The 16132-nt window shown below is 46.5% G+C and overlaps 1 protein-coding gene across 6 annotated transcripts in view; it reads left to right on the forward strand.

Moving 5' to 3' along the window:
- The window catches only part of KIF13B (kinesin family member 13B), a 120404-nt gene extending 104475 nt beyond the window's left edge, over positions 1-15929 (forward strand). For 5 of the 6 annotated variants that reach the window (XM_041426125.1, XM_041426127.1, XM_041426126.1 and 2 more), the window contains 3 exons: positions 6595-6657; positions 8119-9091; positions 11457-12560. In XM_041426125.1, the coding sequence (XP_041282059.1) occupies positions 6595-6657; positions 8119-9091; positions 11457-11743 (1323 nt within the window). In that variant the 3' untranslated portion in view covers positions 11744-12560. Of the gene's footprint in view, positions 1-6594; positions 6658-8118; positions 9092-11456; positions 12561-12684 lie in introns of those variants that run through there. The other variant, XR_005954238.1, reaches the window with a different exon arrangement.
- Positions 15930-16132: the final 203 nt, after the last annotated feature.

Here is a 16132-nt window from a genome sequence, read left to right on the forward strand (position 1 = left end):
CCATCCCTAGGGAAATGGGGCTTCTTCACTGCTGTCAGCAGTCCCAGGGAATTGTGGAATATCCTGAGGTGGAGAGATCCACAGAGGTCATTGATCCAGCCCCTGGCCCTGAACAGACACCCCAACAATCCCACCCTGTCCCTGACAGCGTTCTCCAAACATTCCTGAAGCTCTGGCAGCTTTGGCAATGTCACCATTCCCTGGAGAGCTCTTCCAGTGCCCCAGCACCCTCTGGGGAGAAAACCTTTTCCTAATCCTAAGGAAAGATGCACAGAAGAGAGAAAAAACCCAGAAGGAATTGCCCCAGAATCAGCTCCAGCTTCTTCTGTGCAGCACAAAAATAAAAAGGTGCCTTTGCAGCGAGTCTGGCTTTTGAAGATCATCAATATCCCATCCCATCCCATAATCTCCAGTGCTGCTTCTTTCTAATGGCCTGAGGATGCAAATGTGGGCAGAGGAGTTGAGCTGGGGGTGGTGATGGATGGCTGAGGGACAGGGAGCTCAGGGGTCACTCCGGGCAGGCAGCCAGGAGCTCCTGTGGAGCTGGAGAAACTGTGCCACAGAGGGGACACCAAAATTCATCTCTGATAATTTTTCTGAGATCTTTCTCAGCCCCAGGGAATACAGAACAGCACCTCTAGGGCTGTGGGAGAAGGAAATTTCAGTGCACAGTGGCAGGGGACATCAATGAACGTGCAAGGTGGGAGAAGTGTTTTTAGTAAACTAAAAACCTGTAAGGGAGAGGCAGAGCCTAAAGGACTTTTTTGACTTCAAATGCAAAGGAATCTGACCCTTAACTGGGAACTGCTGGAGTTCTGTTGCTGTAAACAATAATTTGGGAGAGCAAGGTTCAGGAATAGAAACGACAAAGGGGATGGAAGGATCTGAATCATCCTTTCCTGGCTGGGAGCTGAGATATGGGGAGATTCAGGTTGGATTTTGGGAAATGGTTCTTCCCCCAGAGGGTGTCAGGCACTGGAACATTCCCAATGTCACAATGGTGACATTCCCAAGGCTGCCAGAGCTCCAGCAGGGTTTGGACAATGCTCACAGGGGTGCACAGGGTGGGATTGTTGGGGTCTCTGTGCAGGGCCAGGGGTTGCACTGAGTGATCCTTGTGGGTTCCTGCCAGCTGAGGATATTCCATGATTCCATGAAAAGCAAATTTCAGAGGAGCAGGACTGAACCTTTTCCCATGTTTGGAGCTGAAGTTAAGTTCACCATGACTATTCCAAGTGGCTGTGGTACCAAATCTCTGACCCTGTGCTGGTAAAAAAGGAGATCAGTTCTGATCAGTAATTATAAAAATACACTTTAAAAATTATTTCAGCAGCTTTTTATTTCAGTCCTGCCCATTGCTTGGAGCGGCATCAGCATTAAAGTGGGCGAACCCACACAAAATTACCTGTACAAAGTGATCTCTCTTGGTTTGGAGTGTTTGCTTGTGATTCAAAAACAACAAAAAAAAAGGCAGAGACATCCCTGTCAAGGTGGTGGCAGTGAACAAAATTGCTGTCTTTGACCTTCTGCTGCAAGTTTAGTAACTAATCTGGAGAATAATGAACCGCAATTAATGAAATCTGCTCTCGTATTCAAGTGTGTTTCTCAGACAGCACATAAAATAATTGAAAGAACTTCCTGCTCTCTAATTAGTTAGATTGAATTAATTTGGCATAATAGGATTCTTTATGTAACTCGCAGAACGGCTTCCGATGAAGCTGTTTATGTACCTAAAAGATTGGGTTCTGATGAAGCTGTTTATATACTTTAAAGTTAGAAAATGCCTATTTTCTCCTTTATCTGCTGCCTTTAAATTAATTGCTAGTAGTCTGTAAATAAAAAAAAATTTTAAAAACCAACAATTTAAACCTTTCTCGATGGCTGGAATTGCTTTTTATTTTCCCAGCCTATTCTTGAAAAAGCTGAGAACCACAGAGTGCAAGATTTGAAGTCTTCTGACCCTCTCTGCTGATGAGGAGAAGCTTAAAATCTTTGTGTAAAATATGCAGGTGGAGGGAGAAGCAGAGTTTCATCTGTTTGTGCTTAATTATATATGTAGGAATTGAAAGTCCTCTTTTTTATTCACATGCTGGGGCTTTCCCAGTGTGCACCAAGCAGAATTCCTGTTCTTTTCCCCTGTGACCCTGTGTCTCTCCAGGAACTGCCTGTGTAATCACATTTCAGGGCATCACTGGGTGCTGACATTAAAAATGGTCATATTCAATTCCAGTTTCTGGGTTTTTGTCATTGCTGTGGCAGAAGGAAATTCCTGTGGCCAATTTGGTGAGTGGATTTTGGTCACCTTCCTATCCAAGAATCTTTTTAGATGCTCAGATGTCTTTTTGTTAGCACATGGCTTGAGAGAGAGATCTTGAGTCAGATATTTGTTTAAAATAAAAGATAAACTCTTTGAATTTCCATATAATTCATTTTTGCTTTATGGTGTAGCCACATGGAGAGGGCAGCTGTCAATTGTTTCCCTTCCACCTTCTGATGCAGACATGGAAATTAATCTTAAAAACTAATGAAATGCAGTTAATGAAAGGCTTTCTCAATAGACAAAACCCCTTTTCTGGCAGTCCATTAAAAAATAACAGTTTCATGGATGGGCCTGGTGCACAGTATAATTGCTAGAACTGATATTCCTTAATCAAATGTAAATAATGTGGCCTCAGAGAACCTTCTTTAACATCTTGAAGGTTTTTTTTTTTTTTCTTCTTCAGAGTTTCAAGTGAAAAATCATTTGGATGCTGCAGTCAGCAGAGCTCCACAGCAGAGCTCGTGTGTCTCCTTGTCTCTCAGTTTTTGGTGTTTTGATTTCTTTCTGAGCTTGGTTTTCCCTGTCATCCTCAAATACAAATAGTTTTGATGAGAATGAGTGTGGAAAACTGGCTTTGGTAGTTTCAAAACACTCAAATTCCTTTTTAAACTAACTTAAAAATGGGTATGAATTACTCTGTTAATCTGCCAGGACCTAGAAATGAAGTTATTGAGCTGCATGGGAAATGGTGGGGTTAATTTTGTATAAATTGTACTAGAAGTGGGGAATTCTGATTTCTTATTACAGGCTGAAACATTTCACCTAGAGACTGTGGAATAAGAGGGGGTTGTTTGGGTTAATATTTAAATACAGAGTGTGTTTAGAGAAGAAAATGAGCAAACACCAAAAAAAGCCCAACAAATTAACTTGCACTGGATTTCAGATCTCCTTGTGGAAGGTGGGAGATTCTGTATTTGAGTGATTAATGACTTGGCAATCAATTCTAAAATCATTTTCAAGAGGAATATTGTTGGGGCAGGGGTGTACCTTTTAAAAATGGAATCTTTTCTTTTGGGCTGTGTCCTAGGGAATTTGGAATTCTCCCTGCATTCCCATGCACACCTCGTGGAAATATTTTATCCTGAGTGCTCCAGACTGATTTAAATCTCTGTTTAATGAATTTAAATCTCTGTTCTGCTGCAGAAGTTCCCAGTAGCTGCTGTTAAATAGTGATGGGACCATAGCACTGTCAGTGGGAGGCTCCTTGGGCTCAGCCCCTCCTGTCTAGGGATGGGAAAGCAAAAAGAACAGTGGAAGTTTGGGATAAAATCCCTTTAGGATTGTATCAACCTCGGCTAAGCCACTCGTGGCATTCACAGGGCAATTCTTGGCTGCACTGGCCTGATTTGTTCTCCTAAATGCCACTGAACTTTCTGCATATTGGGTGTTAATGCTGAGGGATTTTCATCCAAGTGACACGAAATCAAAGGCTTTGCACTGAAGGCATCAGTCACTGCTGCCAGAGGCATTTCACAAAGTGCTTAATGATACAGAAGTGCCAAATGTGTTTTGCTGAGCTCTTTGAAGAGGTGGCCATTATATAGATGTGGAATATATGGGATGAAAAAATGTTCATTCAGGATTAATGTTGGTGCCTCTGTAACTGGGGAGAGACACACAAATGCTTTTCCTCTTCAAGCTCACCAGTGTGGCAGGTTGGGCTCTCCTTTGGTCACCTCAGAGATTGTGCAAAGTGACCTCTCAGTGAGCAGAAAATGTCAAAAAAAGGATCAAAGGTTAATAGAATCACCGTGGAATCCTGGAATGGTTTGGGTTGGAAGGGACCCTAAAGCTCACCCAGTTCCACCCCTCTGCCGTGGGGCACCTCCCACCATCCCAGGCTGCTCCAAGCCCCATCCAACCTGGCCTTGGACACTTCCAGGGATCCAGGGGCAGCCACAGTTTCTCTGGGCACCCTGTGCCAGGACCTCCTCTCCCCCACAGCCAACAATTCCTTTCCAATATCCCATCCAAATCTCCACTTTCTTAGTTTGAAGCCACTCCCTGTGTCCTGTCCCTCCATCCCTTGTCCCCAGTCCCTCTCCAGCTCTCCTGGGGCCCCTTTAGTCTCCTCTTCTGGGGCATGTCCAGCTTTTTACATCCTCACCATCTCCCTGCACAGAGCAGCAGCTCTTAGGAGAAGACAATCAAAGATGCTTTAAAGTGAAAAGCTTTCATGTTCTCCCTCGCTCTGTTTTGTCAGCTTGGTTGAAGAAATTGTGCCAGAATCCATCACTGTAAAAGGCTCGTGGATAAATAGATACATCAAGTTTAGCAGCCACTGCCTACAAACATTTAATGATAGAATTTGGCTCTGGGTGCAGAAATATTTTTCATCCAGCAGTGTCTTCCCAGATAGTCCCAACACTTTGTTTTCAGGGTGCCCCCTCCCCAAGGAATTTGACTGCATTTCATCCCAGGTCTGCTGTGGTGCCCTCTGAGGGGGTTCCTGCCCAGCTGCTTCTTGTCAGCACCAAAGCTGGGAAGTGCCACCCTTCAGGATTGCTTTTTTCTCCCTGTTTTTCTAAACCTTGCTTGGCAAAGTTTCTGTAGTTTGGAAATCTGTCATCCTTTCAGGAGAGGAACTTGATGAGGAGTGATTAAAGCCTAATGGTTTTCTTTCTTTTGCTGTGTGATGCCAACTGGATTTTTAGATTTTTGTAGATTTGCAGGCTGTAAGACTAGAGGCTTTGGAGAGATAAAAAACCCAAACAAACGCTTTATTTATTTGTTTTAAAGGGAGAAAAGGGAATCAAAGGAACTGATTTAACTGCTTTAAATACTTCTCCTTATTTCTGGATAATAAGGCTGGACAAATTTTATAAAACCTAAACTTTGCAGGGTTTCTTCATTGGTTTATTCTCATCCATCTGCTTCCTGGAGCCCCAGGTCCTGACCCAGTGAGGATCTCAAAATGCACAAACCTGTGCACCCGGAACAGAGCCAGTTTGCTCTGAACCCCATTCCAGTGGTGAATTTTCATTTAGCAGGTTTAGGAACAAGCCAAAACCCCTCCTCTCCTGCTTCCTTTTATTGAACTGGAGCTTTAATGTCTTCAAAAAATTTATTTGGTGACCCTGCTGGGGTTTTGTCCATTTTTTGTCTTCTTATTTTCTACCTTGAAGCACCTAGGTTTTTTAATGCCTGGCACAATCTCTGTATAAATAAAAGCTGTTCTTCTCTCCCATGTTTATTCCTCTTGAGGGTAAGATCAGTCATATTCCTGCTTTACAGGGCTTAGAAGGGATGCAAGAGAAGGTTCCTCACTCTTCAGCTGGAAGATTTCAGTGCTGAGTTCTGGGAATCACTTGTCTGGGAGCTGAGCACTGCCTGTGTGTTTGTACAGAAATCCTTGGGGGAAAAAATAATAATAAAAGCAGGCAGCTCCCAAATTATGTAATGTGTCTCCCTTAAGGAGCTCTGCCCCTCAAAGTCTGAACCTGCCCTTGCAGTGCATTATTTAACAGTGCTAAAGAGATTTTTCTGCCTTTTTCTCCTCTCTCCTTCTCTTCATGCTTCCCTTTCCCGAGGTTCTCCACTGATCTGGTGGCTCCTTCCCCTGCTGTGTGACAGCCCAAGCCAACAGCATAACCTCAGATTTATATCAGGTGTCACAATGTGCTGCTCTGGTCCCAGGAGAGGGATTATTTCAAATCTGCAACATAAAAACCTGAATATGGAGCAAGTGAGAGCCATTTATTGTCAGTGCCTGCTTGTCCAGCAGGCAGTGTGAATGTCCTCCTGGAAAAAGGGATGCACAGACCTGGATTCTGCCTTACTTTTTGTGTTAAAGCCAATAATGCTCAGATCCAAACTGAATTTAGAGACTGGAAAAGGAGAAAGAGTTCTGGAGATCAAACCATAGATCCTTAAAGTTGGAAGGGGCCTCGAAGATCTTCAAATCCAGCACCACCCCCATGGTCAGGAGCAGTCCATGTCCTCAAGTGCCACATCCAGGTGGTTTTTTAACATTTCCAGGGATGCAAGGGCAGCCACAGCTTCTCTGGGAAACCTGTGCAAGGGCCTCCCCACCTTCACAGGGAAGAATTCCATCCTAATATCTAACCTAAATCTTTTTGAGCTTAAAACCATTCCCCTCTGCCTGTGTAAAAAGCCTCTCTCCCTCTTTTTTTGACAAACTCCATTTAATGTACTGAAAGTTTAGTTTTCCATCCTTTCATGACCAAAATTTCAAATGCAAGCTTTAACATTTACCAGTTTGCCAATACTTAATCCTTTCACTGAATGATTCTTTTCCATTTCCCTCCCCCCAGGCTGTCCCACGAATTATGGTTCAGTCAGCCAGTCTGGAGGCCAGTGCTGCAAGGATAAAACAGGTGAGCACATCCCAGGCTGTGAGGATACAATTTTTATATTCCCCTGCCAGAGGTGGCCAAAGCCTCAGCTGCTTCAAACCTGTTGCACTTGTGCTGCTGCCTCACTGTGAGACAGTGAAATTCTGCTGGGTGTTTTAGGTCCTGGTAAAACCTCCTCTCCTATTCCTGGTTACACTTTGATATTTGAAAGCATTAGCAGATAATTAGCTGAAATTTAGCTGGTTTGCTGCTTTAAAAGGAAAATTTCTGGGCTCTGACAGTTTCTATAAGCAGGATGTGGCTATTCTAAGTGTGGAGCTTAATTCCCCATTTTGCCATGATACCATGGAAAAACTCTTGGTAAGCTGGAGAGAAAATAGAGCCTGTGATCTCCCATTTTCCAGCAGAACTTCAGTCTCCTGAGCAGCACATCAGCTTCCTCCCACTGTGCTTTTATTGTCTTAGAAAACCTGTGTTATCCAAAGGGAAAATGCAGAGAAAGAGCAAAGCTTCTGAGTCCACATGGACACCACCCTTGCCATAGAAAAGTGAACAATATGTTTTTAATCTGCTGGAATATATTTTTTAAAAAACCTTTTTTTTTTGTATTACATTTTACTTAGCAATAGCAAACCTTTGGTTCTGAAATTCTAGTAATCCAGTCAAATCCCTCTTTCTTCAAATGCTGCTTAAGTTTCCAGTGGAAAAGGCATTTTGGGAATAAGCTGAAAATCCTGTAATTTGGGACACTCAACCACTAGATGGGAGAAATCGCAAAATTGTGAATAATAAACAAAAATGTTCACCTGAGACAGGAATTGTTCAAATCTGCCCTTCTCCAACCTCTTTTTCCACCCCCCTTTCCTATTAGCACTCTCCTCCCTCCCTCCTTCCCAAAGAGATTTAGAGACATCCTAATCTTTTAGAGTACATGTGCTGGCAAAAGATATTGATCTATCAGATTTAGTAAACTTTACAGCCAAGAAATACATCACTGAAATGGGCTGTTAATCTCATGAGGTGCAGTTAATTTCATCCTCTGGAAGTGCGAGGTGCTGGTGGCTCTGAGGTGGGAATGGCATTTGGAAATGGGGACAGAAATGACAGTTTAGGTGCAGGGGGATGATTTATCCACCCAGAGAGTTAAGCCAAATAACTGTGAGAGACTTATGGATCACAGCTGGTTCCCATTCCATATAAATCCTGCTGTTCAAACAGCAAATGACCACTCCTGTAATATAAATAATTCTTCAGTAAATATTGGGGAGCGTATTTCTTGGGGTTGACACTTCCCTTATTAATGGAAGGGAGCGAGCTGACAATCCTCCCACTGACTTGGGATCAGCTTCCATCTTCTGGAGATGGCAGCTACACAGGGATTTATATAAGCTCAAAGCCTTGCTGCTTGCCAGAGGTCTGGGATCTGTGCTTTTAGCCCAGGTATTTTGGATAACACAGCCCCTCTCTCCCCCTGTGTTTCAGATTAACCAAGAGGAAGCAGCAAAGCAGCCACTGGAAACTGTGGCACAGACGCCCGAGGTGGACAAGAGTCTGGAGAAGACACCCAAAGTGCCTTTGCAGCAGCCCACGGGGGACACCCAGCCCCAGGACTGCCAGGAGGGACCTCCAAGCCCCCTGAGTGAAGCCTCCAGTGGGTATTTTTCCCACAGTGTCTCCACAGCCACCCTCTCCGAGGCCCTGGCAGCGGGAAGCGACGCCATGGCTCAGCCGGGAGGTCCAACACCTGCAGGGAGTGACTCCCCTGCTCCTGCAGTGGCTCAGGTCCCTTCTGATGTGCAGGACAGAGCTCCTGAGAGCTCTCTGGCCACAAAGAGGGAGAATCCCCCCACCTTCAGCCTTCCAAGTGCTCCCCCCAGGCCGAGGGACAGCTCTGAAGTGAATGGGAAGTCTTGCACTTCTCCTTGTCCCAGCGAGCAGGGGAACGATGCCTCTGCAGCCACTGATGCAAAACCTCTTCTCTCTACCTCCACTCCAAAGGAGTCAATATCCAAACAATCAGTGGAGTCAGCAGGACCAGCCAGGAAAAAGGAAACATCTACTGGGGCTTCAGAACTGGGGTTTCCCAAAGCTCATCCCGACCTGCCCAGCGCTGCAGCCTCCCCCTTCAAAATCCAGAAGGTGAAAACATCAGAGCTGAAATCCTTTACCAGCATGCTGGGAGCAGACCCCACGAGTTCCCTGGGCACAGAAGAGCAGCAGGAAGAAGAAAAGAGCACCTCCAGTGCCCGTGGACTGAACCACAACGGGTCAGAGACAGCAGAGGAAAAACTGGAGGTGATTTCTGACTCTGAAGATGCCAATGAAATTCCTGAGTGGCTGAAAGAGGGAGAATATGTCACAGTTGGCACCAATAAGACGGGCACTGTTAGGTACATCGGGCCCACAGACTTCCAGGAAGGAACGTGGGTTGGTGTGGAGCTGGATTTGCCTTCAGGTAAAACATCCCCTGGATCAGGTGGGAAGCAGCTGGCATGTCCCAGCTGGCAGAGCTCATCCTAAAGCTGCTCTTTTGGGGGGTTTATTACCCACTGGGGGGTTTATTGCTCATTGCAGGAGGCATTTAGAAAAGGGAAATATAAAAGGTCTTCCCTGCTGTCATCTCTTTCCAAACCTGCTCTCACTCCCAACCCCTTTGAGATCCCAACCCAAACCATCCCTGACTGTCCCTTTTCAGTCATTTCTTTGGCTTCTTACACTGGAAGTAGGAATCAGGATTCCTTTTCCAAGCAGTAGTTGCAGGAGACAGGCCTTGTGTCCATAGGATTCTTTTCTGGGCTTCTGCTGTGAGGATAAGGGTGTTCAAAGCACAACAGGAGTCGTGGGATTTAGCTCAAAGGGACATTTAGGCTAAATGAGTTGCAAATTCTCTTAATAGGTATTAAGAGGTAAGAGGATTTTATTTTAAAGTAAGCTTTAAAATGGCAAAATACTATTTCTGTGTATGTATATATATATAGTGTATGTATGTATATATATATACAGTATGTATATATATATATATAGTTTGTATGTATATATATATGTGAAAAGCAGTAGGAAATTACCATCCCCTGACCACCAGGTCATACAGATAATTTGAGGTTTCTTTCACCATCTCATTTGTCATCCCTGCCTGACTCTTACCTGTACAGTGGAACTCCCAGAATTCAGGGTTTCCAGGATTTTTTTTGGAAACAGGGTGCAGTTCCTGGGGAGGCTGCTGCTGTTGCTGTGCTCTTGATGTGGGAATGGGGTGTCTCCAGCACAAGAGGAGAGGAAGATAATGGCTGGGATTGATCCCTGCTAGAGTCCAAGCTTCTCAACCCCTTTCCTGTCCAGAGCAGGCAGGACTGGGGGAAGTCAGGGAGTGCCAGTGGAAAATTCAGGTGAGGTACAGTAAGAGAGAGAATTTGGGTTACCCAGGGCATGAAAAAGTCCTTATTCCAATCCTTTTAGCCAGTGCAGCATTCCCAGGCTGGGGTGTGAATCAGTTCATCCAGCAGAACACTGTCCAGGATCCAGAGCTCCCAAATCTCCCTGTGCCCCACCAGGTCCTCATCAGAGCTGAACTGGGCAGTGACTTCCCAGCTGCTTTCAGAAAACTCTCTGGAGTTTTCCATCCTGGAAGTCAAACTGGAACTCTCAATCCTTTTGCAAGCTGTAGTAGTTCGTCAGTCCTGCAGTATGGCCTCATTAAAAAAAAAATTAAAAAAAAAATAAAAAAAAATATATATGTATATATATATTTACAGATTCATTTCAATTTTGGAATGTCACCTTCCCTCTTTCAGGCTGCTCCAGTGCTGATTCTGTAACATCCCAGTAAACAGCAGCTTCCATGGAAAACTCAGGAGATTTTTAGCCTGCTGAGGACTCAGCTGCTGATGTTGCTGGAATTTCCCCTCCGCCCCCCTTTCTGTTTCCACAAGGAATAAGATCCTGATTTGTTGGAACATGGCACATCTAGAGCTTCATTTGGGGAAGGTAGTCACAGAGTGGTGTCTTTGTCACACTGCAAACAGGGACAGAACACCAAGGACTTGGAAATCCAAGTCCTGGCCACGTGAGGATACACTGGACCCAACGTGCTGATAGTGGAAAAGAAAAAGGAAACACCCCAAAAGCCAAAGGGGTGACTTCATGTCATTTAAAGAGCTGTTGGACTTTTCCACCTTCCCTTTATGGATGGGAGCAATCCCTGAACAGTTTCCCTGAGAATTTTAAATGATGTAAAATGAGAAATAGAAAGATCTCAACAGCACCAGTGTAGAGAAATTATCCTTCCTGTTCTGTGGAGGGTTTATGAAATGTCAAAAGTGACAATCCTCAACTTCAAACATCAACTCAGAAAGCCAAAAGCTCTTTTAAATGTCTGCTTTTCGTTCCTTCCTGTTACTTTGGTAATAGAAGTGATTATTTACCACTTTTGGAGAAATTATAGAGCAGGTGGGAAGGAAGGACAAGGTGGAGTGTCCCGTTCAGAGTCACTCTCCATGCAGCGGCCTTGCTGGGGTTCAGCAGGGAAGTTTTACCTCCATGGTGTATTTTTAGGGACCAGCTGTTCTCCCTCTCAGCACTTTTTCCTTGCCTCCTTCTCTGGGTGCAGTAGCACAATTTGCACAGAATAAAACCCATTTTGTAGGAAAATACCTTTCCCTGTGAGGGGTGGCACAGGTTACCCAGAGAACCCGTGGATGCCACATCCCTGGAAGTGTCCAAGGCCAGGCTGGGCCTTGGAGCGCCCAGGGACAGCAGAAGGTGCTGGGTTGGATTTATCCCATCCCAAACCAGTCTGTGACTCCCTGATTCTCTTGTCCCAGGCAAGAACGACGGCTCCATCGGGGGGAAGCAGTATTTCAGGTGTAACCCGGGCTATGGATTGCTGGTGAAGCCGGGCAGGGTGAGGAGGGCCACGGGCCCGGCGCGGCGCCGCAGCTCCGGCCTGAGGCTGCAGGGAGCGCCGGAGAACAGGAGGAGTGGGAACTTCTCCGGGTCAGCCTCCAACCTGGCCTCCCTCACAGCCCTGGCCAAGGCAGAAGGAGGATCCACGCTGAGACTGGAGAAGAGCCAGAAAAACGCGGAGAACAGGAAATCCTGGGCAAACTGAGAGATCCCAGCCCAGCAAACGCCCTGGGATGCGGCCGGGGGAGCCGGCGGCTTCGGGAAGTGAAAGCAACCATCCCAACTTCCAGTTGGTGGCAAACACTAATGAAGGGTTTGTTCTCTCTGCTCTGGGTGATTGACATGATAATTCTTTGCCTCGTTGTGGTGCTGGATCCTTCGTTTCCTGTCTCAAATCCTGACGCCTCCGGGGGCAACCGACGGCAGCCGGGGCCGGCGCGCGGCGCTGGGTGGGTGTAATGAGCTCCTTCTCTTCCTCCTTTCGGAGGAAAATTGGTCAAACCACAGATTCCCAACAGCCACAAAATCCTCCCCAGGCACCAGTGCTTCCCTGGAAGTGCAGGGCAGTTCCTGAAGAACCTCCCCACAGTAACAGCTCTGTGGTAATTCCGTAAGAGCTGTGTCAGTATTGTGTAATCCGCCGTGAAAGGGCAAGGTGGGAATGATTCCAGACGGGCAGAAAAGTGAAAGTAGAACTTTGTTTGGAGATAAAAAACCCCCAAAGTCCCTTTATTTAAAGAAGCAGCAGCCCTTGGGTTATGTGGCTGGGACCAGTGCCTGTTTGGATCACTGCCCCGTTATCCCACTCTCCTGTGGAAAGCAGTGTGACCTTCCCCACTGGTTTGTTGGGAATGGGAGAAAGCCCATGGCCAGCTCTGTCTGATTTTTTATTTTTGATCCATGTAATCTTTGCTCTCACCATGACAGGATCCCCTCTCTCACTTGCCCTAGAGTGGCAGGACCTTCTCCTTGGTTCCTCCCTGTGGACCAAGAGGATTTGAGGTGTCAGCACTGAAGTGCTTCCCCATATTTTTGATCCATGTAATCTTTGCTCTCACCATGACAGGATCCCCTCTCTCACTTGCCCTAGAGTGGCAGGACCTTCTCCTTGGTTCCTCCCTGTGGGCCAAGAGGATTTTTGCAGAGGTGTCAGCACTGAAGTGCTTCCCCGTTCCCACCCAGCCTTTGGAGACTCAGAATTTTGCCAAGCAGGGTGTCTCTGTCCTCGTAACAGGATCAATCCAGTCTATTTATTTTTATTTATTCTTTTAAAACATGAAATGTTTGCGCTTTACAATCATCCCCCTGCACAGAGGAGCTCTCCCAGCACCATCCCGAGCGCCGATCCAAAGAGGAGGTGCCTCTGTCATCCCCAGAACCAGCCTCTCTCTTGGAAAGGGGGAGGTTTGGGCTGGCTTTTAGAAAACTTGATTTTATTTGTGGCTGGTTTTTATCTGCCTGTGGCACAGGGGATGTATCCCTGTCCGTGTGTCCACGCACGGATCGGCCGACGCTTGTTTTCCTGTCAAATCCTGAAAAGCCACAGATTTTTCTATCCTGAGCTGTTTATATCTTGTTTAGTCATCACGGGGGGATTGGACAGCCTGAGCAATAGATGTTTTAGCTACGTGGGGACTATTTAGGATGCTAAATTAATGATTAAACTTTAATATCTATCCAGTCGCTGCCCGTGGGTATCCAAGTGCCTTAAACATCTGGTTCCGAGGTCCAAGGGAAAGCTCCATTGGTATCAAAGGAGATAGGGATGCTTAGTGAAGGAGATAATTATGCTGATTTACTGTAATTAATATCATTTATGCAGAAGGAATAAAATTAAAATAGAAACTAATCTGTAGCAGAAATAAGCGGGCTGGGTTCCGATGCAGCCTGCGTAGAACTGCCAGGGGTTGTGTATCCTTCCAGCTTGGTGTAAGTAGTTTCAGTGTTTCCTAAATTTTCCTCAAGAAATCTTAATATAAAATGTACAGAGCAGCTTTTTAAAGATATTTTTAGTGTACAGTTTTCCCTCTTTTTCCCTTTGCACGAAGCTCCTGTCCATCCAACCCACGATGGGGGAGGAATTTGGTAGTAAAGAATTCTGATGCTGAAATCCCGGGTTTTAAAATGAAAACCGGTTTTATGAACACAACCCATACAGTGAAACTCTTCGTTTTGGGGTCTGAGGAGTCTTGCCAATGAAAGACCACCCACTAATTAATTTGATGCCTCTTACACTGCCTTGTTGGTTCTCTGAACTCCACCCTGACCGTGTTTTTAATTGCACTTTGTTCTGATGCGCTGCCGGAAGAAGCTGGTGTGAAGCAGCCCCTCCCCAGAGTTGTGTGTTTTTAGTCTCAGCATTTCAGATACTTGGATTTAGGGATGTCTTTAAAACCCCTCCATCTTTGCTCATTGGCCCCTTTTGGGGAAGATGCAAAGGGAGGAACCTCCAAGTCCTTTTGAAGCCTCTTTTCTTGTGCTGCTGTCTGGGAATCCAGGATTTCCCCAGGGAAAGGTGTCCAGGCTGCAGGAAGGGCAGAGAAGGGCAGGAGCAGAAGGAGCTGGGTTGGTGGTTCCCTGTTTCTGCTGCTGGTTATAAACTCCTCTGGCCTGTTTGGGCTCCAGCCCTGGCTGTGCTTTGGTGTTTGCACACCTGGGACACGTGGCCAGAGGCTGATCCGACTGACCTGGCCTGGATTCCCTCTCCTCCCACCCTCAGTTGTGTTGCAGAACCACAGAGAGGGGTGTGAGGGGTGCTTTGAGCAGCCCACACCTGCTGGGATAACTATGGGATGTCCCTCCTCTGGGACAACTGGTCCTGGAAGCAAATCTGTTCAGTAGGGCTGGGATGGTTCCAGGAATCCGCTGGCACGAGGAGCCTGTGGTGCCTTCATGGAGGGAGGACCTTGCTCAGAGCTCTGTTGGTTTTCACTATTTCCTCTGACTTTGGAAACAAAACCTGTCTTGATATTGCACCCTAAAATCACCACAAGCTCCAGAAAGCCAAAAACATCAAATTTGGCCATGAGGGTGTTCCTGGAGGATTCCCTGACTCTCTCCTGCTCCCTCACAGCTTTCCTGGGCATGTGAGGTGTTTTCTAAAGGAGTTTTTCAAATTTTTGGCACAGTGAGTGCACATTCCTCTACTCAAAGCCATCTGTCACTTCATCCCAGCTAAGCCAACTAACCAGAAAAGAGGTAAAAATCATCATGGAGGTAATAATATCTATTTTTTACTGATAATATTAGCTCTACTCTCAGCCTAAAGGAGGAGGTGCTCTTAACTGGAACCGCCCAGCACTGAGGCTGGTCTGTGAATAGCTATGCAGATTTTTCCAAGATTTTCATGCACTTTATACAGGGAAGAAGAATATTTAATGCAGGAGGGTGTCATTTGTATGGAGTGTCTCATCTCCTCTGGTGTCTCTCGGGGGTTCAGTCCTGCTGGCTGTGTCCCTGAATTGTGGGTGGGTCTCAGATTCTTGGAAAATGGTGTTGGTGGGTTGGAAAGGCTCCATCCCCCCTGTGTTTGCAGGGCTGGGGGTCCCTCCTCCCGTGGGCACCAAGCCAGCTAAGGGGAGGCTGCTCAGAGGGACTTCTTGAGGTTTTCTCAAGCCAAGCCACACCTTTTTCCTGTGTTAGGTTCAGCTCTTGAGGTGTTTTGATCTCCATGTCCAAAATCAAGCCTGTTCACCCCGAGGTTTTGGCCCTTTGCTGTTCCATGGTGTTGTTGAGTTGAGGAAAACGAACAGAAGCAAATTCTGTGTGGTGACACCGCCCAGGTCCTTGAACAGAGGGGTCTGTCCGTGGTTGGGGTGGAAGGTTCAGCACCCCCGTGCTTTCCTACAAAGGCAGAGCCCCCTCATTGCTCCCCACAGCGGTGGAACCCCACCTGAGCGGGGCCTGAGTGTTGTCCAGCCCTGTCCGTGGCAATGCTCCCCTTGTCCCACCACCGGTTCCTCCGGTTCTTTGCACAACATTTCGTTTTCCCAGTGCCTTATCCCGGGGCTGGGCGGCCTCGGGGTGCCTGGATTTTAGGGAATGAGGGGGTGAGGAATGGTGTGGGCCGGTCACACTTCACAACACCTCGAGCGGGGTCACGATCAAGTGTCTTGTTCCTCCATCTCCCGTATCCATCTTTGGTTTCTGCCCTCTCCACCGTTCCCAAACCGCGATCCCGTTGGGTTCCCTGGGAGCCGCTCCCAGCTCGTGTGGCCCTGCCAGGGTCAGACTCTGCAGGGGCTCCGTGTACTTTAAATGAGCTGAAATCCAAAGAGACTTTGTAATGAGCTGTAAAGTTTTTAATTATTTCTGTACCATACTAAATGACTGTAATATTGTATCATACGTGCGATGCCGCCTGCAGGACCTGAATAAACGTCTTCTTTAGAGCCGGGACGTCTGTGCTTTGTTGTTCCAGTTAGTGGCACCAAAATGTTTAGAATGGGAATAGTTTACGTTGGAAAAGCTTCCAAAATTAATTCCAGTGGTTCCCCAGCACTGCCGAGGCCACCACTGACCCGTGTCCCCAAGTGCCACATCCACAGGGCTTTTAAATCCCTCTGGGGATGTGATTCCAGCATTCCCTGGGCAG

The sequence above is a fragment of the Onychostruthus taczanowskii genome, unplaced genomic scaffold (assembly GCF_017590055.1).
Source record: "Onychostruthus taczanowskii isolate IOZ18803 unplaced genomic scaffold, ASM1759005v1 scaffold90, whole genome shotgun sequence".
Lineage (NCBI taxonomy): Eukaryota > Metazoa > Chordata > Aves > Passeriformes > Passeridae > Onychostruthus > Onychostruthus taczanowskii.